Source organism: Hemitrygon akajei, chromosome 1, assembly GCF_048418815.1.
Source record: "Hemitrygon akajei chromosome 1, sHemAka1.3, whole genome shotgun sequence".
Classification (NCBI taxonomy): Eukaryota; Metazoa; Chordata; class Chondrichthyes; order Myliobatiformes; family Dasyatidae; genus Hemitrygon; species Hemitrygon akajei.
In genome coordinates this window covers 162,000,684-162,028,532 of record NC_133124.1, presented here as the reverse complement: position 1 = coordinate 162,028,532, position 27,849 = coordinate 162,000,684, and the positions used below count along the sequence as shown (strand labels likewise).

Below are 27,849 nucleotides of genomic sequence, written 5' to 3'. Positions count from 1 at the left end.
CTCGAAGAACTCTAACAGATTAATCAGACAAGATTTCCCTGTATAAGAACCATGCTGACTTTGACTTATTTTATCATCAGTCTCCAAGTACCCCGAAACCTCATAGAACATAGAGATCTACAGGCTTTCAGCTCACAATGTTGTGCTGACCATGTAACCGACTCTAAAACTGCCCAGAGTTACCCTACTGCATAGACCTTTATCTTTCTCAGCTCCGTCTACTATCGAGGAGTCTCTTCAAAGACCCTGTTGTATCTGTCTCCACCACCATCGCTGGCACTGCATTCCATACACCCACTGCTCTCTGTGAAAACTTACCCTGACATTCCCCTTGTACCTACTTACAAGCACCTTAAACCTGTGCCCTCTTGTGACAACCATTTCAGCCCTGGAAAAAGCTTCTGCCTATCCACATGATCAATGCCTCTCATCATCTTGTACACCTCTATCAGGTCACCTCTCATCCTCCGTCGCTCCAAGGAAAAAAGGCCAAGTTCACTCAACCTATTCTCAAAAGGCATGCTCCCCAATCCAGGCAACATCCTTGTAAATCTCCTCTGCACACTTTCTATAGTTTCCATATCCTTCCTGTAGTGAGGCGACCAGAACTGAGCGCAGTACTCCAAGTGGGGTCAAACAAAGGTCTTATACCGCTGTAACATGACCTCACTGCTCTTGAACTCAATCCTACGGTTGATGAAGGCCAGTATGCCTTCTAACAACATTGTCAACCTGTGCAGCAGCTTTGAGTGCCGAATGGACTCGGACCCCAAGATCCCTCTGATCCTCCACACTGTCAAGAGTCTTACCATTAACACTATATTCTGCCATCATATTTGACCTGCCAAAATGAGCCACCTCACACTTATCTGGGTTGAACTCCATCTGCCACTTCTCAGCCCAGTTCTGCATCCTGTCAATGTCCCGCTGTAACCTCTGACAACCATGCAGTCTATCCATAACACCCTAACTTTTGTGTCATCAGCAAACTTAGTAACCCACCTTTCTATTTCCTCATCCAGCTGTTTATAAAAAGTGGAGGTCTTGATCTGGTATTGGGAAATGAACCTAGGCAGGTGTCAGATCTCAATCTATTTAATTGGGGTAGGGGGAAATATGATGCTATTAGGCAGGACCTTGGGAACATAACTTGGGAGCAGATGTTTTCAGGGAAATGCACGGCAGAAATGTGGCAAACGTTCAGGGAACATGGCGTTCTGCACAGGTATGCTCCATTGAGGCAGGGAAAGGATGGTAGGGCAAAAGAGCCATGGTATACAAAGGAGTAGAAAATCTAAGAAGAAAAGAAAAGCTTACGAAAGGTACAAGAAACTAGGTACTGTTGGAGCTCTAGAAAATTACAAGGGTGCCAGGAAGGAGATCAAGAATGAAATTAGGAGAGATGGAAGGGCCAGGATCATCCTTGATTAAATAATAGACTCCAACACTTTCCCAACCACTGAGGTTAGGCTAACTAGACTATAATTTCCTTTCTTTTGCCTTCCTCCCTTCTTAAAAAGTGGAGTGACATTTGTAATCTTCCAGTCCTCTGGGATCATGCCAGAGTCAAGTGATTCTTGAAAGATCATGACCAATGCATCCGTTATCTCTTCAGCAACCTCTCTCAGGACTCTGGGATGTAGTTCATCTGGTCCAGGTGACTTATCCATCTGAAGACCTGTCAGTTTGCCTGGCACTCTTTCCTTTGTAATAGCGATGGCACTCACTCCTGCTCCCCAACACTCACAGACCTCTGGCACACTGCTCGTGTCTTCCACAGTGAAGACTGATGCAAAGTACTCATTAAGTTCATCTGCCATTTCATTGTCCCCCATTACTACCTCACCAGCATCACTTTCCAGTGGTCCAATGTCAACTCTCACCTCCCTTTAACTCTTCATATAACTGACAAAAGTTTCAGTATCCTGCTTTATGTTATTGGTTGGTCTGCTCTCATTTTTCATCTTTTCCCTTCTTATAGATTTTTTGTTGCCTTTTGTTGGATTTTAAAAGATTCCCAATTATTCATCTTCTCACTCACTTTTGCCACCTTATATGCCCTTTCCTTGTCAGCCATTGTTGCCTACCCCTGCCATTTGAGAACAACTTCCTCTGTGGGACATATCTATCCTGCGCCTTGGGAACTATTCCCCAAAACTTCAGCCATCTCTGCTCTGCCGTCACCCCCGCCAGTAACCCCTCCAATCCACCTGGGCAAACTCCTCTCATGCCTCTGTCAGTATCCCCCTCCAATCCACCAGGGCAAGCTCCTCTCATGCCTCTGCCAGTATCCCCCTCCAATCCACCTGGGCAAGCTCCTCTCATGCCTCTGCCAGTATCCCCTCCAATCCACCTGGGCAAACTCCTCTCATGCCTCTGCCAGTATCCCCCTCCAATCCACCTGGACAAGTTCCTCTCATGCCTCTGCCAGTATCCCCCTCCAATCCACCAGGGCAAGCTCCTCTCATGCCTCTGCCAGTATCCCCCTCCAAGCCACCTGGGCAAACTCCTCTCATGCCTCTGCCAGTATCCCCCTCCAATCCACCTGGGCAAGCTCCTCTCATGCCTCTGCCAGTATCCCCCTCCAATCCACCTGGGCAAGCTCCTCTCATGCCTCTGCCAGTATCCTCCTCCAATCCACCCGGGCAAGCTCCTCTCATGCCTCTGCCAGTATCCCCCTCCAATCCACCTGGACAAGTTCCTCTCATGCCTCTGCCAGTATCCCCCTCCAATCCACCTGGGCAAGTTCCTCTCATGCCTCTGTCAGTATCCCCCTCCAATCCACCTGGACAAGTTCCTCTCATGCCTCTGTCAGTATCTCCCTCCAATCCACCTGGACAAGTTCCTCTCATGCCTCTGCCAGTATCCCCCTCCAATCCACCTGGGCAAGCTCCTCTCATGCCTCTGCCAGTATCCCCCTCCAATCCACCTGGGCAAGTTCCTCTCATGCCTCTGCCAGTATCCCCCTCCAATCTACCTGGGCAAGTTCCTCTCATGCCTCTGCCAGTATCCCCTTCCAATCCACCTGGGCAAGCTCCTCTCATGCCTCTGCCAGTATCCCCCTCAAATCCACCTGGGCAAGTTCCTCTCATGCCTCTGCCAGTATCCCCCTCCAATACACCTGGGCAAGTTCCTCTCATGCCTCTGCCAGTATCCCCCTCCAATCCACCTGGACAAACTCCTCTCATGCCTCTGCCAGTATCCCCCTCCAATCCACCTGGGCAAGTTCCTCTCATGCCTCTGCCAGTATCCCCCTCCAATCCACCTGGGCAAGTTCCTCTCATGCCTCTGCCAGTATCCCCCTCCAATCCACCTGGGCAAGCTCCTCTCATGCCTCTGCCAGTATCTCCCTCCAATCCACCTGGGCAAGTTCCTCTCATGCCTCTGCCAGTATCCTCCTCCAATCCACCTGGGCAAGCTCCTCTCATGCCTCTGCCAGTATCCCCCTCCAATCCACCTGGACAAGTTCCTCTCATGCCTCTGCCAGTATCCCCCTCCAATCCACCTGGGCAAGCTCCTCTCATGCCTCTGCCAGTATCCCCCTCCAATCCACCTGGGCAAGTTCCTCTCATGCCTCTGCCAGTATCCCCCTCCAATCCACCTGGGCAAGTTCCTCTCATGCCTCTGCCAGTATCCCCCTCCAATCCACCTGGGCAAGCTCCTCTCATGCCTCTGCCAGTATCTCCCTCCAATCCACCTGGGCAAGTTCCTCTCATGCCTCTGCCAGTATCTCCCTCCAATCCACCTGGGCAAGTTCCTCTCATGCCTCTGCCAGTATCCTCCAATCCACCTGGGCAAGTTCCTCTCATGCCTCTGCCAGTATCCCCCTCCAATCCACCTGGGCAAGCTCCTCTCATGCCTCTGCCAGTATCTCCCTCCAATCCATCTGGGCAAGCTCCTCTCATGCCTCTGCCAGTATCCCCCTCCAAACTACCTGGACAAGTTCCTCTCATGCCTCTGCCAGTATCTCCCTCCAATCCACCTGGGCAAGTTCCTCTCATGCCTCTGCCAGTATCCCCCTCCAATCCACCTGGGCACGCTCCTCTCATGCCTCTGCCAGTATCTCCCTCCAATCCACCTGGGCAAGCTCCTCTCATGCCTCTGCCAGTATCTCCCTCCAATCTACCTGGGCAAGCTCCTCTCATGCCTCTGCCAGTATCCCCCTCCAATCCACCTGGGCAAGCTCCTCTCATGCCTCTGCCAGTATCCCCCTCCAATCTACCTGGGCAAACTCCTCTCATGCCTCTGCCAGTATCCCCCTCCAATCCACCTGGGCAAGCTAGTCTCATGCCTCTGTCAGTATCCCCCTCCAATCCACCTGGGCAAGCTCCTCTCATGTCTCTGCCAGTATCCCCCTCCAATCCACCTGGGCAAGTTCCTCTCATGCCTCTGCCAGTATCCCCCTCCAATCCACCTGGGCAAGCTCCTCTCATGTCTCTGCCAGTATCCCCTTCCAATCCACCTGGGCAAGTTCCTCTCATGCCTCTGCCAGTATCCCCCTCCAATCCAGCTGGGCAAGCTCCTCTCATGCCTCTGCCAGTATCCCCCTCCAATCCACCTGGGCAAGTTCCTCTCATGCCTCTGTCAGTATCCCCCTCCAATCCACCTGGGCAAGCTCCTCTCATGCCTCTGCCAGTATCCCCCTCCAATCCACCTGGGCAAGTTCCTCTCATGCCTCTGCCAGTATCCCCCTCCAATCCACCTGGGCAAGCTCCTCTCATGCCTCTGCCAGTATCCCCCTCCAATCCACCTGGGCAAGTTCCTCTCATGCCTCTGCCAGTATCCCCCTCCAATCCACCTGGGCAAGCTCCTCTCATGCCTCTGCCAGTATCCCCCTCCAATCCACCTGGGCAAGCTCCTCTCATGCCTCTGCCAGTATCCCCCTCCAATCCACCTGGGCAAGTTCCTCTCATGCCTCTGCCAGTATCCCCTCCAATCCACCTGGACAAGCTCCTCTCATGCCTCTGCCAGTATCCCCCTCCAATCCACCTGGGCAAGTTCCTCTCATGCCTCTGCCAGTATCCCCCTCCAATCCACCTGGGCAAGCTCCTCTCATGCCTCTGCCAGTATCCCCCTCCAATCCACCTGGGCAAGTTCCTCTCATGCCTCTGCCAGTATCCCCCTCCAATCCACCTGGGCAAGCTCCTCTCATGCCTCTGCCAGTATCCCCCTCCAATCCACCTGGGCAAGCTCCTCTCATGCCTCTGCCAGTATCCCCCTCCAATCCACCTGGGCAAGTTCCTCTCATGCCTCTGCCAGTATCCTCCTCCAATCTACCTGGGCAAGCTCCTCTCATGCCTCTGCCAGTATCCCCCTCCAATCCACCTGGGTAAGTTCCTCTCATGCCTCTGCCAGTATCCCCCTCCAATCTACCTGGGCAAACTCCTCTCATGCCTCTGCCAGTATCCCCCTCCAATCCACCTGGGTAAGTTCCTCTCATGCCTCTGCCAGTATCTCCCTCCAATCCACCTGGGCAAGTTCCTCTCATGCCTCTGCCAGTATCTCCCTCCAATCCACCTGGGCAAGTTCCTCTCATGCCTCTGCCAGTATCTCCCTCCAATCCACCTGGGCAAGTTCCTCTCATGCCTCTGCCAGTATCTCCCTCCAATCCACCTGGGCAAGTTCCTCTCATGCCTCTGCCAGTATCCCCCTCCAATCCACCTGGGCAAGCTCCTCTCATGCCTCTGCCAGTATCCCCCTCCAATCCACCTGGGCAAGTTCCTCTCATGCCTCTGCCAGTATCCCCCTCCAATCCACCTGGGCAAGCTCCTCTCATGCCTCTGCCAGTATCCCCCTCCAATCCACCTGGACAAGCTCCTCTCATGCCTCTGCCAGTATCCCCCTCCAATCCACCTGGGCAAGCTCCTCTCATGCCTCTGCCAGTATCCCCCTCCAATCCACCTGGACAAGCTCCTCTCATGCCTCTGTCAGTATCCCCCTCCAATCCACCTGGACAAGCTCCTCTCATGCCTCTGCCAGTATCCCCCTCCAATCCACCTGGGCAAGCTAGTCTCATGCCTCTGTCAGTATCCCCCTCCAATCCACCTGGGCAAGCTCCTCTCATGCCTCTGCCAGTATCCCCCTCCAATCTACCTGGGCAAACTCCTCTCATGCCTCTGCCAGTATCCCCCTCCAATCCACCTGGGCAAGCTAGTCTCATGCCTCTGCCAGTATCCCCCTCCAATCCACCTGGGCAAGCTCCTCTCATGCCTCTGTCAGTATCCCCCTCCAATCCACCTGGACAAGCTCCTCTCATGCCTCTGCCAGTATCTCCCTCCAATCCACCTGGACAAGCTCCTCTCATGCCTCTGTCAGTATCCCCCTCCAATCCACCTGGACAAGCTCCTCTCATGCCTCTGCCAGTATCCCCCTCCAATCCACCTGGGCAAGCTCCTCTCATGCCTCTGCCAGTATCCCCCTCCAATCCACCTGGGCAAGCTCCTCTCATGCCTCTGTCAGTATCCCCCTCCAATCCACCTGGACAAGCTCCTCTCATGCCTCTGTCAGTATCCCCCTCCAATCCACCTGGACAAGCTCCTCTCATGCCTCTGTCAGTATCCCCCTCCAATCCACCTGGGCAAGCTCCTCTCATGCCTCTGCCAGTATCCCCCTCCAATCCACCTGGACAAGCTCCTCTCATGCCTCTGTCAGTATCCCCCTCCAATCCACCTGGACAAGCTCCTCTCATGCCTCTGCCAGTATCCCCCTCCAATCCACCTGTGCAAGCTAGTCTCATGCCTCTGTCAGTATCCCCCTCCAATCCACCTGGGCAAGCTCCTCTCATGCCTCTGCCAGTATCCCCCTCCAATCCACCTGGGCAAGCACCTCTCATGCCTCTGCCAGTATCCCCCTCCAATCCACCTGGGCAAGTTCCTCTCATGCCTCTGCCAGTATCCCCCTCCAATCCACCTGGGCAAGCTCCTCTCATGCCTCTGCCAGTATCCTCCTCCAATCTACCTGGGCAAGCTCCTCTCATGCCTCTCCCAGTATCCCCCTCCAATCCACCTGGGTAAGTTCCTCTCATGCCTCTGCCAGTATCCCCCTTCAATCCACCTGGGCAAGTTCCTCTCATGCCTCTGTCAGTATCCCCCTCCAATCCACCTGGGCAAGCTCCTCTCATGCCTCTGCCAGTATCCCCCTCCAATCCACCTGGGCAAGTTCCTCTCATGCCTCTGCCAGTATCCCCCTCCAATCCACCTGGGCAAGTTCCTCTCATGCCTCTGTCAGTATCCCCCTCCAATCCACCTTGTCAAGCTCCTCTCATGCCTCTGCCAGTATCCCCCTCCAATCCACCTGGGCAAGTTCCTCTCATGCCTCTGCCAGTATCCCCCTCCAATCCACCTGGGCAAGCTCCTCTCATGCCTCTGCCAGTATCCCCCTCCAATCCACCTGGGCAAGTTCCTCTCATGCCTCTGCCAGTATCCTCCTCCAATCTACCTGGGCAAGCTCCTCTCATGCCTCTGCCAGTATCCCCCTCCAATCCACCTGGGTAAGTTCCTCTCATGCCTCTGCCAGTATCCCCCTCCAATCTACCTGGGCAAACTCCTCTCATGCCTCTGCCAGTATCCCCCTCCAATCCACCTGGGTAAGTTCCTCTCATGCCTCTGCCAGTATCTCCCTCCAATCCACCTGGGCAAGTTCCTATCATGCCTCTGCCAGTATCTCCCTCCAATCCACCTGGGCAAGTTCCTCTCATGCCTCTGCCAGTATCTCCCTCCAATCCACCTGGGCAAGTTCCTCTCATGCCTCTGCCAGTATCTCCCTCCAATCCACCTGGGCAAGTTCCTCTCATGCCTCTGCCAGTATCTCCCTCCAATCCACCTGGGCAAGTTCCTCTCATGCCTCTGCCAGTATCCCCCTCCAATCCACCTGGGCAAGCTCCTCTCATGCCTCTGCCAGTATCCCCCTCCAATCCACCTGGGCAAGTTCCTCTCATGCCTCTGCCAGTATCCCCCTCCAATCCACCTGGGCAAGTTCCTATCATGCCTCTGCCAGTATCTCCCTCCAATCCACCTGGGCAAGTTCCTCTCATGCCTCTGCCAGTATCTCCCTCCAATCCACCTGGGCAAGTTCCTCTCATGCCTCTGCCAGTATCTCCCTCCAATCCACCTGGGCAAGTTCCTCTCATGCCTCTGCCAGTATCTCCCTCCAATCCACCTGGGCAAGTTCCTCTCATGCCTCTGCCAGTATCCCCCTCCAATCCACCTGGGCAAGCTCCTCTCATGCCTCTGCCAGTATCCCCCTCCAATCCACCTGGGCAAGTTCCTCTCATGCCTCTGCCAGTATCCCCCTCCAATCCACCTGGGCAAGCTCCTCTCATGCCTCTGCCAGTATCCCCCTCCAATCCACCTGGGCAAGCTCCTCTCATGCCTCTGCCAGTATCCCCCTCCAATCCACCTGGGCAAGCTCCTCTCATGCCTCTGTCAGTATCCCCCTCCAATCCACCTGGACAAGCTCCTCTCATGCCTCTGCCAGTATCTCCCTCCAATCCACCTGGGCAAGCTCCTCTCATGCCTCTGCCAGTATCTCCCTCCAATCCACCTGGACAAGCTCCTCTCATGCCTCTGTCAGTATCCCCCTCCAATCCACCTGGGCAAGCTCCTCTCATGCCTCTGCCAGTATCCCCCTCCAATCCACCTGGGCAAGCTCCTCTCATGCCTCTGCCAGTATCCCCCTCCAATCCACCTGGGCAAGCTCCTCTCATGCCTCTGCCAGTATCCCCCTCCAATCCACCTGGGCAAGCTCCTCTCATGCCTCTGTCAGTATCCCCCTCCAATCCACCTGGACAAGCTCCTCTCATGCCTCTGCCAGTATCTCCCTCCAATCCACCTGGACAAGCTCCTCTCATGCCTCTGTCAGTATCCCCCTCCAATCCACCTGGGCAAGCTCCTCTCATGCCTCTGCCAGTATCCCCCTCCAATCCACCTGGGAAGCTCCTCTCTCATGCCTCTGTCAGTATCCCCCTCCAATCCACCTGGGCAAGCTCCTCTCATGCCTCTGCCAGTATCCCCCTCCAATCCACCTGGGCAAGCACCTCTCATGCCTCTGCCAGTATCCCCCTCCAATCCACCTGGGCAAGTTCCTCTCATGCCTCTGCCAGTATCCCCCTCCAATCCACCTGGGCAAGTTCCTCTCATGCCTCTGCCAGTATCCCCCTCCAATCCACCTGGGTAAGTTCCTCTCATGCCTCTGCCAGTATCCCCCTTCAATCCACCTGGGCAAGTTCCTCTCATGCCTCTGTCAGTATCCCCCTCCAATCCACCTGGGCAAGCTCCTCTCATGCCTCTGCCAGTATCCCCCTCCAATCCACCTGGGCAAGTTCCTCTCATGCCTCTGCCAGTATCCCCCTCCAATCCACCTGGGCAAGTTCCTCTCATGCCTCTGCCAGTATCCCCCTCCAATCCACCTGGGCAAGCTCCTCTCATGCCTCTGCCAGTATCCCCCTCCAATCCATCTGGGCAAGCTCCTCTCATGCCTCTGCCAGTATCCCCCTCCAATCCACCTGGACAAGCTCCTCTCATGCCTCTGTCAGTATCCCCCTCCAATCCACCTGGACAAGCTCCTCTCATGCCTCTGCCAGTATCCCCCTCCAATCCACCTGGGCAAGCTAGTCTCATGCCTCTGTCAGTATCCCCCTCCAATCCACCTGGGCAAGCTCCTCTCATGCCTCTGCCAGTATCCCCCTCCAATCTACCTGGGCAAACTCCTCTCATGCCTCTGCCAGTATCCCCCTCCAATCCACCTGGGCAAGCTAGTCTCATGCCTCTGTCAGTATCCCCCTCCAATCCACCTGGGCAAGCTCCTCTCATGCCTCTGCCAGTATCCCCCTCCAATCCACCTGGGCAAGTTCCTCTCATGCCTCTGCCAGTATCCCCCTTCAATCCACCTGGGCAAGTTCCTCTCATGCCTCTGTCAGTATCCCCCTCCAATCCACCTGGGCAAGCTCCTCTCATGCCTCTGCCAGTATCCCCCTCCAATCCACCTGGGCAAGTTCCTCTCATGCCTCTGCCAGTATCCCCCTCCAATCCACCTGGGCAAGCTCCTCTCATGCCTCTGCCAGTATCCCCCTCCAATCCACCTGGGCAAGTTCCTCTCATGCCTCTGCCAGTATCCCCCTCCAATCCACCTGGGCAAGCTCCTCTCATGCCTCTGCCAGTATCCCCCTCCAATCCACCTGGGCAAGCTCCTCTCATGCCTCTGCCAGTATCCCCCTCCAATCCACCTGGGCAAGTTCCTCTCATGCCTCTGCCAGTATCCTCCTCCAATCTACCTGGGCAAGCTCCTCTCATGCCTCTGCCAGTATCCCCCTCCAATCCACCTGGGTAAGTTCCTCTCATGCCTCTGCCAGTATCCCCCTCCAATCTACCTGGGCAAACTCCTCTCATGCCTCTGCCAGTATCCCCCTCCAATCCACCTGGGCAAGCTCCTCTCATGCCTCTCCCAGTATCCCCCTCCAATCCACCTGGGTAAGTTCCTCTCATGCCTCTGCCAGTATCCCCCTCCAATCCACCTGGGCAAACTCCTCTCATGCCTCTGCCAGTATCCCCCTCCAATCCACCTGGGTAAGTTCCTCTCATGCCTCTGCCAGTATCTCCCTCCAATCCACCTGGGCAAGTTCCTATCATGCCTCTGCCAGTATCTCCCTCCAATCCACCTGGGCAAGTTCCTCTCATGCCTCTGCCAGTATCTCCCTCCAATCCACCTGGGCAAGTTCCTCTCATGCCTCTGCCAGTATCCCCCTCCAATCCACCTGGGCAAGTTCCTCTCTCATGCCTCTGCCAGTATCCCCCTCCAATCCACCTGGGCAAGCTCCTCTCATGCCTCTGCCAGTATCCCCCTCCAATCCACCTGGGCAAGTTCCTCTCATGCCTCTGCCAGTATCCCCCTCCAATCCACCTGGGCAAGCTCCTCTCATGCCTCTGCCAGTATCCCCCTCCAATCCACCTGGGCAAGCTCCTCTCATGCCTCTGCCAGTATCCCCCTCCAATCCACCTGGACAAGCTCCTCTCATGCCTCTGTCAGTATCCCCCTCCAATCCACCTGGGCAAGTTCCTCTCATGCCTCTGCCAGTATCCCCCTCCAATCCACCTGGGCAAGTTCCTCTCATGCCTCTGTCAGTATCCCCCTCCAATCCACCTGGGCAAGTTCCTCTCATGCCTCTGCCAGTATCCCCCTCCAATCCACCTGGGCAAGCTCCTCTCATGCCTCTGCCAGTATCCCCCTCCAATCCACCTGGGCAAGCTCCTCTCATGCCTCTGCCAGTATCCCCCTCCAATCCACCTGGACAAGCTCCTCTCATGCCTCTGCCAGTATCCCCCTCCAATCCACCTGGGCAAGTTCCTCTCATGCCTCTGCCAGTATCCCCCTCCAATCCACCTGGGCAAGTTCCTCTCATGCCTCTGTCAGTATCCCCCTCCAATCCACCTGGGCAAGCTCCTCTCATGCCTCTGCCAGTATCCCCCTCCAATCCACCTGGGCAAGTTCCTCTCATGCCTCTGCCAGTATCCCCCTCCAATCCACCTGGGCAAGTTCCTCTCATGCCTCTGCCAGTATCCCCCTCCAATCCACCTGGGTAAGTTCCTCTCATGCCTCTGCCAGTATCCCCCTCCAATCTACCTGGGCAAACTCCTCTCATGCCTCTGCCAGTATCCCCCTCCAATCCACCTGGGTAAGTTCCTCTCATGCCTCTGCCAGTATCTCCCTCCAATCCACCTGGGCAAGTTCCTATCATGCCTCTGCCAGTATCTCCCTCCAATCCACCTGGGCAAGTTCCTCTCATGCCTCTGCCAGTATCTCCCTCCAATCCACCTGGGCAAGTTCCTCTCATGCCTCTGCCAGTATCTCCCTCCAATCCACCTGGGCAAGTTCCTCTCATGCCTCTGCCAGTATCTCCCTCCAATCCACCTGGGCAAGTTCCTCTCATGCCTCTGCCAGTATCCCCCTCCAATCCACCTGGGCAAGCTCCTCTCATGCCTCTGCCAGTATCCCCCTCCAATCCACCTGGGCAAGTTCCTCTCATGCCTCTGCCAGTATCCCCCTCCAATCCACCTGGGCAAGCTCCTCTCATGCCTCTGCCAGTATCCCCCTCCAATCCACCTGGACAAGCTCCTCTCATGCCTCTGTCAGTATCCCCCTCCAATCCACCTGGACAAGCTCCTCTCATGCCTCTGCCAGTATCCCCCTCCAATCCACCTGGGCAAGCTAGTCTCATGCCTCTGTCAGTATCCCCCTCCAATCCACCTGGGCAAGCTCCTCTCATGCCTCTGCCAGTATCCCCCTCCAATCCACCTGGGCAAGTTCCTCTCATGCCTCTGCCAGTATCCCCCTCCAATCCACCTGGGCAAGCTCCTCTCATGCCTCTCCCAGTATCCCCCTCCAATCCACCTGGGTAAGTTCCTCTCATGCCTCTGCCAGTATCCCCCTCCAATCCACCTGGGCAAACTCCTCTCATGCCTCTGCCAGTATCCCCCTCCAATCCACCTGGGTAAGTTCCTCTCATGCCTCTGCCAGTATCTCCCTCCAATCCACCTGGGCAAGTTCCTATCATGCCTCTGCCAGTATCTCCCTCCAATCCACCTGGGCAAGTTCCTCTCATGCCTCTGCCAGTATCTCCCTCCAATCCACCTGGGCAAGTTCCTCTCATGCCTCTGCCAGTATCCCCCTCCAATCCACCTGGGCAAGTTCCTCTCTCATGCCTCTGCCAGTATCCCCCTCCAATCCACCTGGGCAAGCTCCTCTCATGCCTCTGCCAGTATCCCCCTCCAATCCACCTGGGCAAGTTCCTCTCATGCCTCTGCCAGTATCCCCCTCCAATCCACCTGGGCAAGCTCCTCTCATGCCTCTGCCAGTATCCCCCTCCAATCCACCTGGGCAAGCTCCTCTCATGCCTCTGCCAGTATCCCCCTCCAATCCACCTGGACAAGCTCCTCTCATGCCTCTGTCAGTATCCCCCTCCAATCCACCTGGGCAAGTTCCTCTCATGCCTCTGCCAGTATCCCCCTCCAATCCACCTGGGCAAGTTCCTCTCATGCCTCTGTCAGTATCCCCCTCCAATCCACCTGGGCAAGTTCCTCTCATGCCTCTGCCAGTATCCCCCTCCAATCCACCTGGGCAAGCTCCTCTCATGCCTCTGCCAGTATCCCCCTCCAATCCACCTGGGCAAGCTCCTCTCATGCCTCTGCCAGTATCCCCCTCCAATCCACCTGGACAAGCTCCTCTCATGCCTCTGCCAGTATCCCCCTCCAATCCACCTGGGCAAGTTCCTCTCATGCCTCTGCCAGTATCCCCCTCCAATCCACCTGGGCAAGTTCCTCTCATGCCTCTGTCAGTATCCCCCTCCAATCCACCTGGGCAAGCTCCTCTCATGCCTCTGCCAGTATCCCCCTCCAATCCACCTGGGCAAGTTCCTCTCATGCCTCTGCCAGTATCCCCCTCCAATCCACCTGGGCAAGTTCCTCTCATGCCTCTGCCAGTATCCCCCTCCAATCCACCTGGGTAAGTTCCTCTCATGCCTCTGCCAGTATCCCCCTCCAATCTACCTGGGCAAACTCCTCTCATGCCTCTGCCAGTATCCCCCTCCAATCCACCTGGGTAAGTTCCTCTCATGCCTCTGCCAGTATCTCCCTCCAATCCACCTGGGCAAGTTCCTATCATGCCTCTGCCAGTATCTCCCTCCAATCCACCTGGGCAAGTTCCTCTCATGCCTCTGCCAGTATCTCCCTCCAATCCACCTGGGCAAGTTCCTCTCATGCCTCTGCCAGTATCTCCCTCCAATCCACCTGGGCAAGTTCCTCTCATGCCTCTGCCAGTATCTCCCTCCAATCCACCTGGGCAAGTTCCTCTCATGCCTCTGCCAGTATCCCCCTCCAATCCACCTGGGCAAGCTCCTCTCATGCCTCTGCCAGTATCCCCCTCCAATCCACCTGGGCAAGTTCCTCTCATGCCTCTGCCAGTATCCCCCTCCAATCCACCTGGGCAAGCTCCTCTCATGCCTCTGCCAGTATCCCCCTCCAATCCACCTGGACAAGCTCCTCTCATGCCTCTGTCAGTATCCCCCTCCAATCCACCTGGACAAGCTCCTCTCATGCCTCTGCCAGTATCCCCCTCCAATCCACCTGGGCAAGCTAGTCTCATGCCTCTGTCAGTATCCCCCTCCAATCCACCTGGGCAAGCTCCTCTCATGCCTCTGCCAGTATCCCCCTCCAATCCACCTGGGCAAGTTCCTCTCATGCCTCTGCCAGTATCCCCCTCCAATCCACCTGGGCAAGCTCCTCTCATGCCTCTCCCAGTATCCCCCTCCAATCCACCTGGGTAAGTTCCTCTCATGCCTCTGCCAGTATCCCCCTCCAATCCACCTGGGCAAACTCCTCTCATGCCTCTGCCAGTATCCCCCTCCAATCCACCTGGGTAAGTTCCTCTCATGCCTCTGCCAGTATCTCCCTCCAATCCACCTGGGCAAGTTCCTATCATGCCTCTGCCAGTATCTCCCTCCAATCCACCTGGGCAAGTTCCTCTCATGCCTCTGCCAGTATCTCCCTCCAATCCACCTGGGCAAGTTCCTCTCATGCCTCTGCCAGTATCCCCCTCCAATCCACCTGGGCAAGTTCCTCTCTCATGCCTCTGCCAGTATCCCCCTCCAATCCACCTGGGCAAGCTCCTCTCATGCCTCTGCCAGTATCCCCCTCCAATCCACCTGGGCAAGTTCCTCTCATGCCTCTGCCAGTATCCCCCTCCAATCCACCTGGGCAAGCTCCTCTCATGCCTCTGCCAGTATCCCCCTCCAATCCACCTGGGCAAGCTCCTCTCATGCCTCTGCCAGTATCCCCCTCCAATCCACCTGGACAAGCTCCTCTCATGCCTCTGTCAGTATCCCCCTCCAATCCACCTGGGCAAGTTCCTCTCATGCCTCTGCCAGTATCCCCCTCCAATCCACCTGGGCAAGTTCCTCTCATGCCTCTGTCAGTATCCCCCTCCAATCCACCTGGGCAAGTTCCTCTCATGCCTCTGCCAGTATCCCCCTCCAATCCACCTGGGCAAGCTCCTCTCATGCCTCTGCCAGTATCCCCCTCCAATCCACCTGGGCAAGCTCCTCTCATGCCTCTGCCAGTATCCCCCTCCAATCCACCTGGACAAGCTCCTCTCATGCCTCTGCCAGTATCCCCCTCCAATCCACCTGGGCAAGTTCCTCTCATGCCTCTGCCAGTATCCCCCTCCAATCCACCTGGGCAAGTTCCTCTCATGCCTCTGTCAGTATCCCCCTCCAATCCACCTGGGCAAGCTCCTCTCATGCCTCTGCCAGTATCCCCCTCCAATCCACCTGGGCAAGTTCCTCTCATGCCTCTGCCAGTATCCCCCTCCAATCCACCTGGGCAAGTTCCTCTCATGCCTCTGCCAGTATCCCCCTCCAATCCACCTGGGTAAGTTCCTCTCATGCCTCTGCCAGTATCCCCCTCCAATCTACCTGGGCAAACTCCTCTCATGCCTCTGCCAGTATCCCCCTCCAATCCACCTGGGTAAGTTCCTCTCATGCCTCTGCCAGTATCTCCCTCCAATCCACCTGGGCAAGTTCCTATCATGCCTCTGCCAGTATCTCCCTCCAATCCACCTGGGCAAGTTCCTCTCATGCCTCTGCCAGTATCTCCCTCCAATCCACCTGGGCAAGTTCCTCTCATGCCTCTGCCAGTATCTCCCTCCAATCCACCTGGGCAAGTTCCTCTCATGCCTCTGCCAGTATCTCCCTCCAATCCACCTGGGCAAGTTCCTCTCATGCCTCTGCCAGTATCCCCCTCCAATCCACCTGGGCAAGCTCCTCTCATGCCTCTGCCAGTATCCCCCTCCAATCCACCTGGGCAAGTTCCTCTCATGCCTCTGCCAGTATCCCCCTCCAATCCACCTGGGCAAGCTCCTCTCATGCCTCTGCCAGTATCCCCCTCCAATCCACCTGGACAAGCTCCTCTCATGCCTCTGTCAGTATCCCCCTCCAATCCACCTGGACAAGCTCCTCTCATGCCTCTGCCAGTATCCCCCTCCAATCCACCTGGGCAAGCTAGTCTCATGCCTCTGTCAGTATCCCCCTCCAATCCACCTGGGCAAGCTCCTCTCATGCCTCTGCCAGTATCCCCCTCCAATCCACCTGGGCAAGTTCCTCTCATGCCTCTGCCAGTATCCCCCTCCAATCCACCTGGGCAAGCTCCTCTCATGCCTCTCCCAGTATCCCCCTCCAATCCACCTGGGTAAGTTCCTCTCATGCCTCTGCCAGTATCCCCCTCCAATCCACCTGGGCAAACTCCTCTCATGCCTCTGCCAGTATCCCCCTCCAATCCACCTGGGTAAGTTCCTCTCATGCCTCTGCCAGTATCTCCCTCCAATCCACCTGGGCAAGTTCCTATCATGCCTCTGCCAGTATCTCCCTCCAATCCACCTGGGCAAGTTCCTCTCATGCCTCTGCCAGTATCTCCCTCCAATCCACCTGGGCAAGTTCCTCTCATGCCTCTGCCAGTATCCCCCTCCAATCCACCTGGGCAAGTTCCTCTCTCATGCCTCTGCCAGTATCCCCCTCCAATCCACCTGGGCAAGCTCCTCTCATGCCTCTGCCAGTATCCCCCTCCAATCCACCTGGGCAAGTTCCTCTCATGCCTCTGCCAGTATCCCCCTCCAATCCACCTGGGCAAGCTCCTCTCATGCCTCTGCCAGTATCCCCCTCCAATCCACCTGGGCAAGCTCCTCTCATGCCTCTGCCAGTATCCCCCTCCAATCCACCTGGACAAGCTCCTCTCATGCCTCTGTCAGTATCCCCCTCCAATCCACCTGGGCAAGTTCCTCTCATGCCTCTGCCAGTATCCCCCTCCAATCCACCTGGGCAAGCTCCTCTCATGCCTCTGCCAGTATCCCCCTCCAATCCACCTGGGCAAGCTCCTCTCATGCCTCTGCCAGTATCCCCCTCCAATCCACCTGGACAAGCTCCTCTCATGCCTCTGTCAGTATCCCCCTCCAATCCACCTGGGCAAGCTCCTCTCATGCCTCTGCCAGTATCCCCCTGCAATCCACCTGGGCAAGCTCCTCTCATGCCTCTGCCAGTATCCCCCTCCAATCCACCTGGGCAAGCTCCTCTCATGCCTCTGCCAGTATCCCCCTCCAAACTACCTGGACAAGTTCCTCTCATGCCTCTGCCAGTATCCCCCTCCAATTCACCTGGGCAAGCTCCTCTCATGCCTCTGTAATTCCGTTCATTCCATTGTGAGACTGATACATGCGACTTATGCTTCTCCCTCTCAAACTGCAGTATGAATTCAATCATATTGTGATCACTGCCTCCTAAGGGTTCCTTCATATTAAACTCCCTGATAAGATCTGGGTTATTAAACAACACCCAATCTAAGATTGCCGTTCCCCAGGTAGGCTCAAGCCATCTCAAATACCATCTCATTCGCATTGAGCAAATTCCCTCTTTTGTGGTCCAGCACCAAACTGATTCTCCCAATCCCCTGGCATTTTGGGGCAGTCTCGGACAAGAAGACACAGCCTCAGGGTAGAGAGGTATCCATTTAGAACAGAGATGCGGAGGAGTTTCTTTAGCCGGAGGATGGTGAACTTGTGGAATTTATGACAGGAGGCCAGGTCATCGGGTGTATTTAAGGCAGAGCTTGATAGATTCTTGATTGGACATGACATCAAAGGTTACAGGGAGAAGGGCTGGTGTGTGACTGAACAGGAGAAAATACTATCAACCATGATTGAATGGCAGAGCAGACTCGATGGGCCAAATGGCCTAATCCTGCTCCTATTCCTTATGGTTCCCCATTGCAGTTGTGGCATTATCCACTTTTCCAGCTCCCTTTGCAATCTTGGCTACTATTTGGAGGCCTGTATATGATTCCCAGAATGTTTTTTTCACCCTTGCCGTTTTTTAACTCCGTCCACAAAGACACAATATTCTCTGATCCTGTGTCACCTCTTTCTTGGATCTCTAACCAACAGAGTCACAGCACCACCTGCTCCTTCCTGCCTGTCCCTTCAATACAAAGCATATCCTTCGATCTTAAGCCCCCAACTATGACCTTCTTTCAGTGATGCGCACAATGTCACACCGACCAATCTCTCATTGCGTCCTGAGGTCGTTCACCTTATTCGAATGCTTCAAGCAGCTAAATACAGCACCTTCAGTCCTGCATGAAATCCCCCATGACGACAATCCGATTATTTGTACACCTGCTGACATGTCTGTCCCTCAATGTCCCGGCGGCAATCGTGGGGTCTGCAGTACAATCCCATCAGAGGAATGGCACCCCCCCTATTCCTGAGTTCAACCCAAATGGACTCGGTGTCTGACCCCTCTAACTCCCAATCCCACCCTTTCACCTCCTCCTCGATCTTTTCTAAAACTTTGAAAACCTGGTACATTAATCATCCATTCCTGCCCCTCTCCCAACCAGCTTTCAGTAATGGTTACAACATCACAGTTCCATGTACCGATCCATGCTCAAAGTTCATCACCCTACCCATAATACTCCTGGTGTTAAAATATACACACATCAAGTGACCGTCCCATCATTGCTGTTTTTCTCAATTTTGCTTTTCAATACTTTCCCTGACATCTACCTTCTGGTCCGATCCTTCCCCTAGTGAGCTGGTCCTCTAGTTCCTAGCCCCTTGAAGACCAGTTTAAATTCTCCTGAATAGCTTTTGTAAACCTCCTGGTCAAAAGAGGTGAAGAAATTTGACATGCATCTGAGACAGTGGGGTGAGGGGAATTCCCTGGAGACTGCTACTGCCCTCCCCCTCCACCCACGGTCAAAGCCCCGCATTCGAGGGTCACCCTACCTGAGTGAGGCTGTCTCTCCCTGGGATACGGTGATATTCTCCAAGGACTGAAAGAACTCGAGAGCCCCACAGAGCAGCCCTGGGAGAGAGAGGAGAATAGGAGAGGAGAGAGAGCAAGATGGAGAGGGGAGTAGAGAGCAGAGGGAGGGGGCAGGGGAGAGTTTGAAGTGGAGAGAGACGGAGAGAGAGAGAGAGAGACGTCAGTCATACTGATGGACCTGTCACTCTCTCCTTCCCAGAAGCCCCACAGATTGATGCGAGAGGGAAGAATGGAATCCCAGAGCTTGGTGTGACTAAAGGGGTGGGGAGGGCAGTAGGAGCCAGAGGGGAGCATGAAAAGGGGAGAGGGACATGGCAAAGAAGTGTGTGCCACAGAGATGGTAGGGATGCAGTGAACAGGGGGAGGTCACAGAAAAGAAGGGGTGCAGGAGACGGAGGAGATTACAGAGACGGAGGGGTGTCGGAGGTGAGGAGATTACAGAGACGGAGGGGTGTAGGAGGTGAGGAGATTACAGAGACGGAGGGGTGTAGGAGGTGAGGAGATTACAGAGACGGAGGGGTGTAGGAGGTGAGGAGATTACAGAGACGGAGGGGTGTAGGAGGTGAGGAGATTACAGAGACGGAGGGGTGCAGGAGGTTAGGAGATTACAGAGACGGAGGGGTGTAGGAGGTGAGGAGATTACAGAGACGGAGGGGTGTAGGAGGTGAGGAGATTACAGAGACGGAGGGGTGTAGGAGGTGAGGAGATTACAGAGACGGACGGGTGTAGGAGGTGAGGAGATTACAGAGACGGAGGGGTGCAGGAGACGGAGGAGATTACAGAGACGGAGGGGTGTAGGAGGTGAGGAGATTACAGAGACGGAGGGGTGTAGGAGGTGAGGAGATTACAGAGACGGAGGGGTGTAGGAGGTGAGGAGATTACAGAGACGGAGGGGTGTAGGAGGTGAGGAGATTACAGAGACGGAGGGGTGTAGGAGGTGAGGAGATTACAGAGACGGAGGGGTGTAGGAGGTGAGGAGATTACAGAGACGGAGGGGTGTCGGAGGTGAGGAGATTACAGAGACAGAGGGGTGTAGGAGGTTAGGAGATTACAGAGATGGAGGGGTGTAGGAGGTTAGGAGATTACAGAGACGGAGGGGTGTAGGAGGTGAGGAGATTACAGAGACGGAGGGGTGTAGGAGGTGAGGAGATTACAGAGACGGAGGGGTGCAGGAGGTTAGGAGATTACAGAGACGGAGGGGTCTGGAAGGTGAGGACATTACAGAGACGGAGGGGTGCAGGATGTTAGGAGATTACAGAGACGGAGGGGTGTAGGAAGTGAGGAGATTACAGAGACGGAGGAGTGCAAGAGGTGAGAAGATTACAGAGACGGAGGGGTGTAGGAGGTGAGGAGATTACAGAGAAGGAGGGGTGTAGGAGGTGAGGGGATTACAGAGACGGAGGGGTGTAGGAAGAGAAGAGATTACAGAGACGGAGGGGTGTAGGAGGTGAAGGGATTACAGAGACGGAGGGGTGTAGGAGGTGAGGAGATTATAGAGACGGAGGGGTGTAGGAGGTGAGGGGATTACAGAGACGGAGTGGTGTAGGAGGTGAGGAGATTATAGAGACGGAGGGGTGTAGGAGGTGAGGGGATTACAGAGACGGAGTGCTGTAGGAGGTGAGGAGATTACAGAGACGGAGGGGTGTAGGAGGTGAGGAGATTATAGAGACGGAGGGGTGTAGGAGGTGAGGAGATTACAGAGACGGAGGGGTGTAGGAGGTGAGGAGATTATAGAGACGGAGGGGTGTAGGAGGTGAGGAGATTACAGAGACGGAGGGGTGTAGGAGGTGAGGAGATTACAGAGACGGAGGGGTGTAGGAGGTGAGGAGATTATAGAGACGGAGGGGTATAGGAGGTGAGGGGATTACAGAGACGGAGTGGTGTAGGAGGTGAGGAGATCACAGAGAAGGAGGGGTGTAGGAGGTGAGGGGATTACAGAGACGGAGGGGTGTAGGAGGTGAGGAGATTACAGAGACGGAGGGGTGTAGGAGGTGAGGAGATTATAGAGACGGAGGGGTGTAGGAGGTGAGGAGATTACAGAGACGGAGGGGTGTAGGAGGTGAGGAGATTATAGAGACGGAGGGGTGTAGGAGGTGAGGGGATTACAGAGACGGAGTGGTGTAGGAGGTGAGGAGATTATAGAGACGGAGGGGTGTAGGAGGTGAGGGGATTACAGAGACGGAGGGGTGTAGGAGGTGAGGAGATTACAGAGACGGAGGGGTGTAGGAGGTGAGGAGATTACAGAGACGGAGGGGTGTAGGAGGTGAGGGGATTACAGAGACGGAGGGGCGTAGGAGGTGAAGGGATTACAGAGACGGAGGGGTGTAGGAGGTGAGGAGATTATAGAGACGGAGGGGTGTAGGATGTGAGGGGATTACAGAGACGGAGTGGTGTAGGAGGTGAGGAGATTATAGAGACGGAGGGGTGTAGGAGGTGAGGGGATTACAGAGACGGAGTGGTATAGGAGGTGAGGAGATTACAGAGACGGAGGGGTGTAGGAGGTGAGGAGATTATAGAGACGGAGGGGTGTAGGAGGTGAGGAGATTACAGAGACGGAGGGGTGTAGGAGGTGAGAAGATTATAGAGACGGAGGGGTGTAGGAGGTGAGGAGATTAGAGAGACGGAGGGGTGTAGGAGGTGAGGAGATTACAGAGACGGAGGGGTGTAGGAGGTGAGGAGATTATAGAGACGGAGGGGTATAGGAGGTGAGGGGATTACAGAGACGGAGTGGTGTAGGAGGTGAGGAGATTACAGAGACGGAGGGGTGTAGGAGGTGAGGGGATTACAGAGACGGAGGGTGTAGGAGGTGAGGAGATTACAGAGACGGAGGGGTGTAGGAGGTGAGGAGATTATAGAGACGGAGGGGTGTAGGAGGTGAGGAGATTACAGAGACGGAGGGGTGTAGGAGGTGAGGAGATTATAGAGACGGAGGGGTGTAGGAGGTGAGGGGATTACAGAGACGGAGTGGTGTAGGAGGTGAGGAGATTATAGAGACGGAGGGGTGTAGGAGGTGAGGGGATTACAGAGACGGAGGGGTGTAGGAGGTGAGGAGATTACAGAGACGGAGGGGTGTAGGAGGTGAGGAGATTAAAGAGACGGAGGGGCGTAGGTGGTGAGGAGATTACAGAGACGGAGGGGTGTAGGACGTGAGGAGATTACAGAGACTGAGGGGTGTAGGTGGTGAGGAGTTTACAGAGACGGAGGGGTGTCGAAGGTGAGGAGATTACAGAGATGGAGGGGCGTAGGTGGTGAGGAGATTACAGAGACGGAGGGGTGTAGGAGGTGAGGAGATTACAGAGACGGAGGGGTGTAGGATGTGAGGAGATTACAGAGACGGAGGGGTGTCGAAGGTGAGGAGATTACAGAGACGGAGGGGTGTAGGTGGTGAGGAGATTACAGAGACGGAGGGGTGTAGGAAGAGAGGAGATTACAGAGACGGAGGGGTGTAGGAGGTGAGGGGATTACAGAGACGGAGGGGTGTAGGAGGTGAGGAGATTACAGAGACGGAGGGGTGTAGGAAGAGAGGAGATTACAGAGACGGAGGGGTGTAGGAGGTGAGGGGATTACAGAGACGGAGGGGTGTAGGAGGTGAGGAGATTACAGAGACGGGGGGTGTAGGAGGTGAGGAGATTACAGAGACGGAGGGGTGTCGAAGGTGAGGAGATTACAGAGACGGAGGGGTGTAGGAGGTGAGGAGATTACAGAGACGGAGGGGTGTAGGAGGTGAGGGGATTACAGAGACGGAGGGGCGTAGGTGGTGAGGAGATTACAGAGACGGAGGGGTGTAGGACGTGAGGAGATTACAGAGACTGAGGGGTGTAGGTGGTGAGGAGATTACAGAGACGGAGGGGTGTCGAAGGTGAGGAGATTACAGAGATGGAGGGGCGTAGGTGGTGAGGAGATTACAGAGACGGAGGGGTGTAGGAGTTGAGGAGATTACAGAGACGGAGGGGTGTAGGATGTGAGGAGATTATAGAGACGGAGGGGTGTAGGAGGTGAGGGGATTACAGAGACGGAGTGGTGTAGGAGGTGAGGAGATTACAGAGACGGAGGGGTGTAGGAGGTGAGGAGATAACAGAGAAGGAGGGGTGTAGGAGGTGAGGGGATTACAGAGACGGAGGGGTGTAGGAAGAGAGGAGATTACAGAGACGGAGGGGTGTAGGAGGTGAAGGGATTACAGAGACGGAGGGGTGTAGGAGGTGAGGAGATTATAGAGACGGAGGGTTGTAGGAGGTGAGGGGATTACAGAGACGGAGTGGTGTAGGAGGTGAGGAGATTATAGAGACGGAGGGGTGTAGGAGGTGAGGGGATTACAGAGACGGAGGGGTGTAGGAGGTGAGGAGATTACAGAGACGGAGGGGTGTAGGAGGTGAGGAGATTATAGAGACGGAGGGGTGTAGGAGGTGAGGAGATTACAGAGACGGAGGGGTGTAGGAGGTGAGGAGATTATAGAGACGGAGGAGTGTAGGAGGTGAGGAGATTAGAGAGACGGAGGGGTGTAGGAGGTGAGGAGATTACAGAGACGGAGGGGTGTAGGAGGTGAGGAGATTATAGAGACGGAGGGGTATAGGAGGTGAGGGGATTACAGAGACGGAGTGGTGTAGGAGGTGAGGAGATTACAGAGACGGAGGGATGTAGGAGGTGAGGGGATTACAGAGACGGAGGGGTGTAGGAGGTGAGGAGATTACAGAGACGGAGGGGTGTAGGAGGTGAGGAGATTATAGAGACGGAGGGGTGTAGGAGGTGAGGAGATTACAGAGACGGAGGGGTGTAGGAGGTGAGGAGATTATAGAGACGGAGGGGTGTAGGAGGTGAGGGGATTACAGAGACGGAGTGGTGTAGGAGGTGAGGAGATTATAGAGACGGAGGGGTGTAGGAGGTGAGGGGATTACAGAGACGGAGGGGTGTAGGAGGTGAGGAGATTACAGAGACGGAGGGGTGTAGGAGGTGAGGAGATTACAGAGACGGAGGGTTGTAGGAGGTGAGGGGATTACAGAGACGGAGGGGCGTAGGTGGTGAGGAGATTACAGAAACGGAGGGGTGTAGGACGTGAGGAGATTACAGAGACTGAGGGGTGTAGGACGTGAGGAGATTACAGAGACTGAGGGGTGTAGGTGGTGAGGAGATTACAGAGACGGAGGGGTGTAGGACGTGAGGAGATTACAGAGACTGAGGGGTGTAGGTGGTGAGGAGATTACAGAGACGGAGGGGTGTCGAAGGTGAGGAGATTACAGAGATGGAGGGGCGTAGGTGGTGAGGAGATTACAGAGACGGAGGGGTGTAGGAGGTGAGGAGATTACAGAGACGGAGGGGTGTAGGATGTGAGGAGATTACAGAGACGGAGGGGTGTCGAAGGTGAGGAGATTACAGAGACGGAGGGGTGTAGGTGGTGAGGAGATTACAGAGACGGAGGGGTGTAGGAAGAGAGGAGATTACAGAGACAGAGGGGTGTAGGAGGTGAGGGGATTACAGAGACGGAGGGGTGTAGGAGGTGAGGAGATTACAGAGACAGAGGGGTGTAGGAAGACAGGAGATTACAGAGACGGAGGGATGTAGGAGGTGAGGGGATTACAGAGACGGAGGGGTGTAGGAGGTGAGGAGATTACAGAGACGGGGGGTGTAGGAGGTGAGGAGATTACAGAGACGGAGGGGTGTCGAAGGTGAGGAGATTACAGAGACGGAGGGGTGTAGGAGGTGAGGAGATTACAGAGACGGAGGGGTGTAGGAGGTGAGGGGATTACAGAGACGGAGGGGCGTAGGTTGTGAGGAGATTACAGAGACGGAGGGGTGTAGGACGTGAGGAGATTACAGAGACTGAGGGGTGTAGGTGGTGAGGAGATTACAGAGACGGAGGGGTGTCGAAGGTGAGGAGATTACATAGATGGAGGGGCGTAGGTGGTGAGGAGATTACAGAGACGGAGGGGTGTAGGAGTTGAGGAGATTACAGAGACGGAGGGGTGTAGGATGTGAGGAGATTACAGAGACGGAGGGGTGTCGAAGGTGAGGAGATTACAGAGACGGAGGGGTGTCGAAGGTGAGGAGATTACAGAGACGGAGGGGCGTAGGTGGTGAGGAGATTACAGATACGGAGGGGTGTAGGAGGTGAGGAGATTACAGAGACGGAGGGGTGTAGGAGGTGAGGAGATTACAGAGACGGAGGGGTGTAGGACGTGAGGAGATTACAGAGACGGAGGGGTGTAGGAGGTGAGGAGATTACAGAGACGGAGGGGTGTAGGAGGTGAGGAGATTACAGAGACGGAGGGGTGTAGGAGGTGAGGAGATTACAGAGACGGAGGGGTGCAGGAGGTTAGGAGATTACAGAGACGGAGGGGTGTAGGAGGTGAGGAGATTACAGAGACGGAGGGGTGTAGGAGGTGAGGAGATTACAGAGACGGAGGGGTGTAGGAGGTGAGGAGATTACAGAGACGGACGGGTGTAGGAGGTGAGGAGATTACAGAGACGGAGGGGTGCAGGAGACGGAGGAGATTACAGAGACGGAGGGGTGTAGGAGGTGAGGAGATTACAGAGACGGAGGGGTGTAGGAGGTGAGGAGATTACAGAGACGGAGGGGTGTAGGAGGTGAGGAGATTACAGAGACGGAGGGGTGTAGGAGGTGAGGAGATTACAGAGACGGAGGGGTGTAGGAGGTGAGGAGATTACTGAGATGGAGGGGTGTAGGAGGTGAGGAGATTACAGATACGGAGGGGTGTAGGAGGTGAGGAGATTACAGAGACAGAGGGGTGTAGGACCCGGAGGAGATTACAGAGACGGAGGGGTGTAGGAGTTGAGGAGATTACAGAGACGGAGGGGTGTAGGAGGTGAGGAGATTACAGAGGCGGAGTGGTGTAGGAGGTGAGGAGATTACAGATACGGAGGGGTGTAGGAGGTGAGGAGATTACAGAGACGGAGGGGTGTAGGACCCAGAAGAGCCTGCAGACATGGAGGGGTGTAGGACCCGGAGGAGATTACTGTGACAGAGGGGTGTAGGACCCGGAGGAGATTACAGTGACAGAGGGGTGTAGGATGTGAGGAGAATACAGAGAGGGAGGGGTTTGGGAGGTGATTTGGATCAAAGTGCCATTTCCACTCTGCCCTGTATATTCTCTCTCTCTCTCTCCATCACACATACACTCAACCTCTTTTATATACATACCGAGTCACACACACACATACCCAGTCACACGTTAAATCTCTCACACACACAGTGAATATTCACAAACCCACAGTGATTATCTCCCACACACAGTGAGTGTCAGACACACAGTGAATTCCTCTCTCACACAAAGTGAATCTCACACACAATGTCTCACAGAAACCTGAATCGCACATACACACGGTCAATGTCTCTCACACACGTTGACTCTCTCACACAGAGTGAACCTCTCACAGATACAGTGAATCTCTCACTCACACATAGTGAATCTCACAAACCAGTGAAGCTGTCTGACACACAGGGAATCTTTCACACAGTGAATCTCACAAACACACACTGAATCTCTCACACACACAGAGTAAACTTCTCTCTCACACACAGTGAATATCTCACACACACACACACACACACACACACACACACACACACGCACGCACGCACGCACGCGCACACACACACACACACACACAGTAAATCTCTCTCACACAGTGAATACCTCACAGAAACAGTGAATCTCTATCGCACACAGTAAACCTCTCACATACACAGTGAATCTGGCACTCACACATAGTGAATCTTACTCTCACATACAGTGAATCTCTCTCATACACCATGAATCACGACACACACATAAGTGAAACTCACAAACCAGTCAATCTGTCTGACACACAGGGAATCTTTCACACAGTGAATCTCACAAACACACACTGAATCTCTCTCACATACACAGTGAATCTGGCACTCACACATAGTGAATCTCACTCTCACATACAGTGAATCTCTCTCATACACCATGAATCACCACACACACATAAGTGAAACTCACAAACCAGTGAATCTCTCTCACACACACAGTGAATCTCTCACACACACAGTGAATCTCTCACACACACAGTGAATCTCTCACACACACAGTGAATTTCTCACACACACACATGTTGAATCACTCATACACAGTGAATCTCTCACTTGATCGCAGTGAATCTCGCTCTCATTCACAGTGAATATCTTGCATACACAGTTGTTGTTGGTCCTTCGGAGTCGAAGACGACCACAACTTCTGTCAGGTGGAAGATTTGTGACTGTGGGTCCGGAGGTGACTGGTGAGGCCACTCCGGGCCCTGAAAGCTTGCCCACATGTGGGACACGAGGGTAGGTGCTGCAGTGGAAGTGGAGGTAGTTTGAGCCTTGCGCGCGGCGCGTTTCCTCTGAGCCTCTGCGGTGCATCTGATTTCTGCTGCATACGCTCCTTTAGTGGTCCTGCTCCACCAGGTTGGGTGGTCCAGAGCAAGCGATTCCCAGCTACTGGGATTGATGTTGAGGTCTTTGAGGGACACTTTGAGGCAGTCTTTGAAACGTTTCTTCTGTCCTCCAACTGAGCGCTTGCCCTGGCTCAGCTCTCCATACAGCAGCTGTTTTGGTAGTCGACTGTCAGACATCCTGACGACACGGCCAGCCCATCTGGCTTGGGCTTTCTGTAGGAGGGTGTAGACACTGTGGGTGCTAGCCCGCTCCAGGACCTCCGTGTCTGGGACTTTGTCCTGCCATCGTACGTGGAGAAGTCTGCGGAGGCAGCTCAAGTGGAAGTGGTTGAGCTGTTTAGCGTGTCTGCTGTAGACAGTCCAGGTCTCGCTGGCATAGAGGAGGGTGGTGAGAACCACTGCTCGGTAGACCTTCAGCTTGGTGGAGCTGAGTCCTCTCTGCTCCCATACATTCTCACGGAGTCTCCCAAAGGCGGCACTGGCTTTGGCAATTCTGTTGCTGATCTCTGCATCTATGTTCACCGCTCGTGATAGAGTACTGCCCAGATAAGTAAAGCTGTCGACTGCCAGTAGCT

At 54.9% G+C, this 27,849-nt stretch overlaps 1 protein-coding gene across 1 annotated transcript in view; it reads right to left on the bottom strand.

Annotated features, from left to right (window-relative positions):
- The window catches only part of LOC140731839 (igLON family member 5-like), a 74,006-nt gene that overhangs the window by 42,142 nt on the left and 4,015 nt on the right, over positions 1-27,849 (bottom strand). Inside the window, exon 2 of the mRNA XM_073053739.1 lies at positions 18,820-18,898. Within this exon, the coding sequence (XP_072909840.1) occupies positions 18,820-18,898 (79 nt within the window). The remainder of the gene's footprint in view (positions 1-18,819; positions 18,899-27,849) is intronic.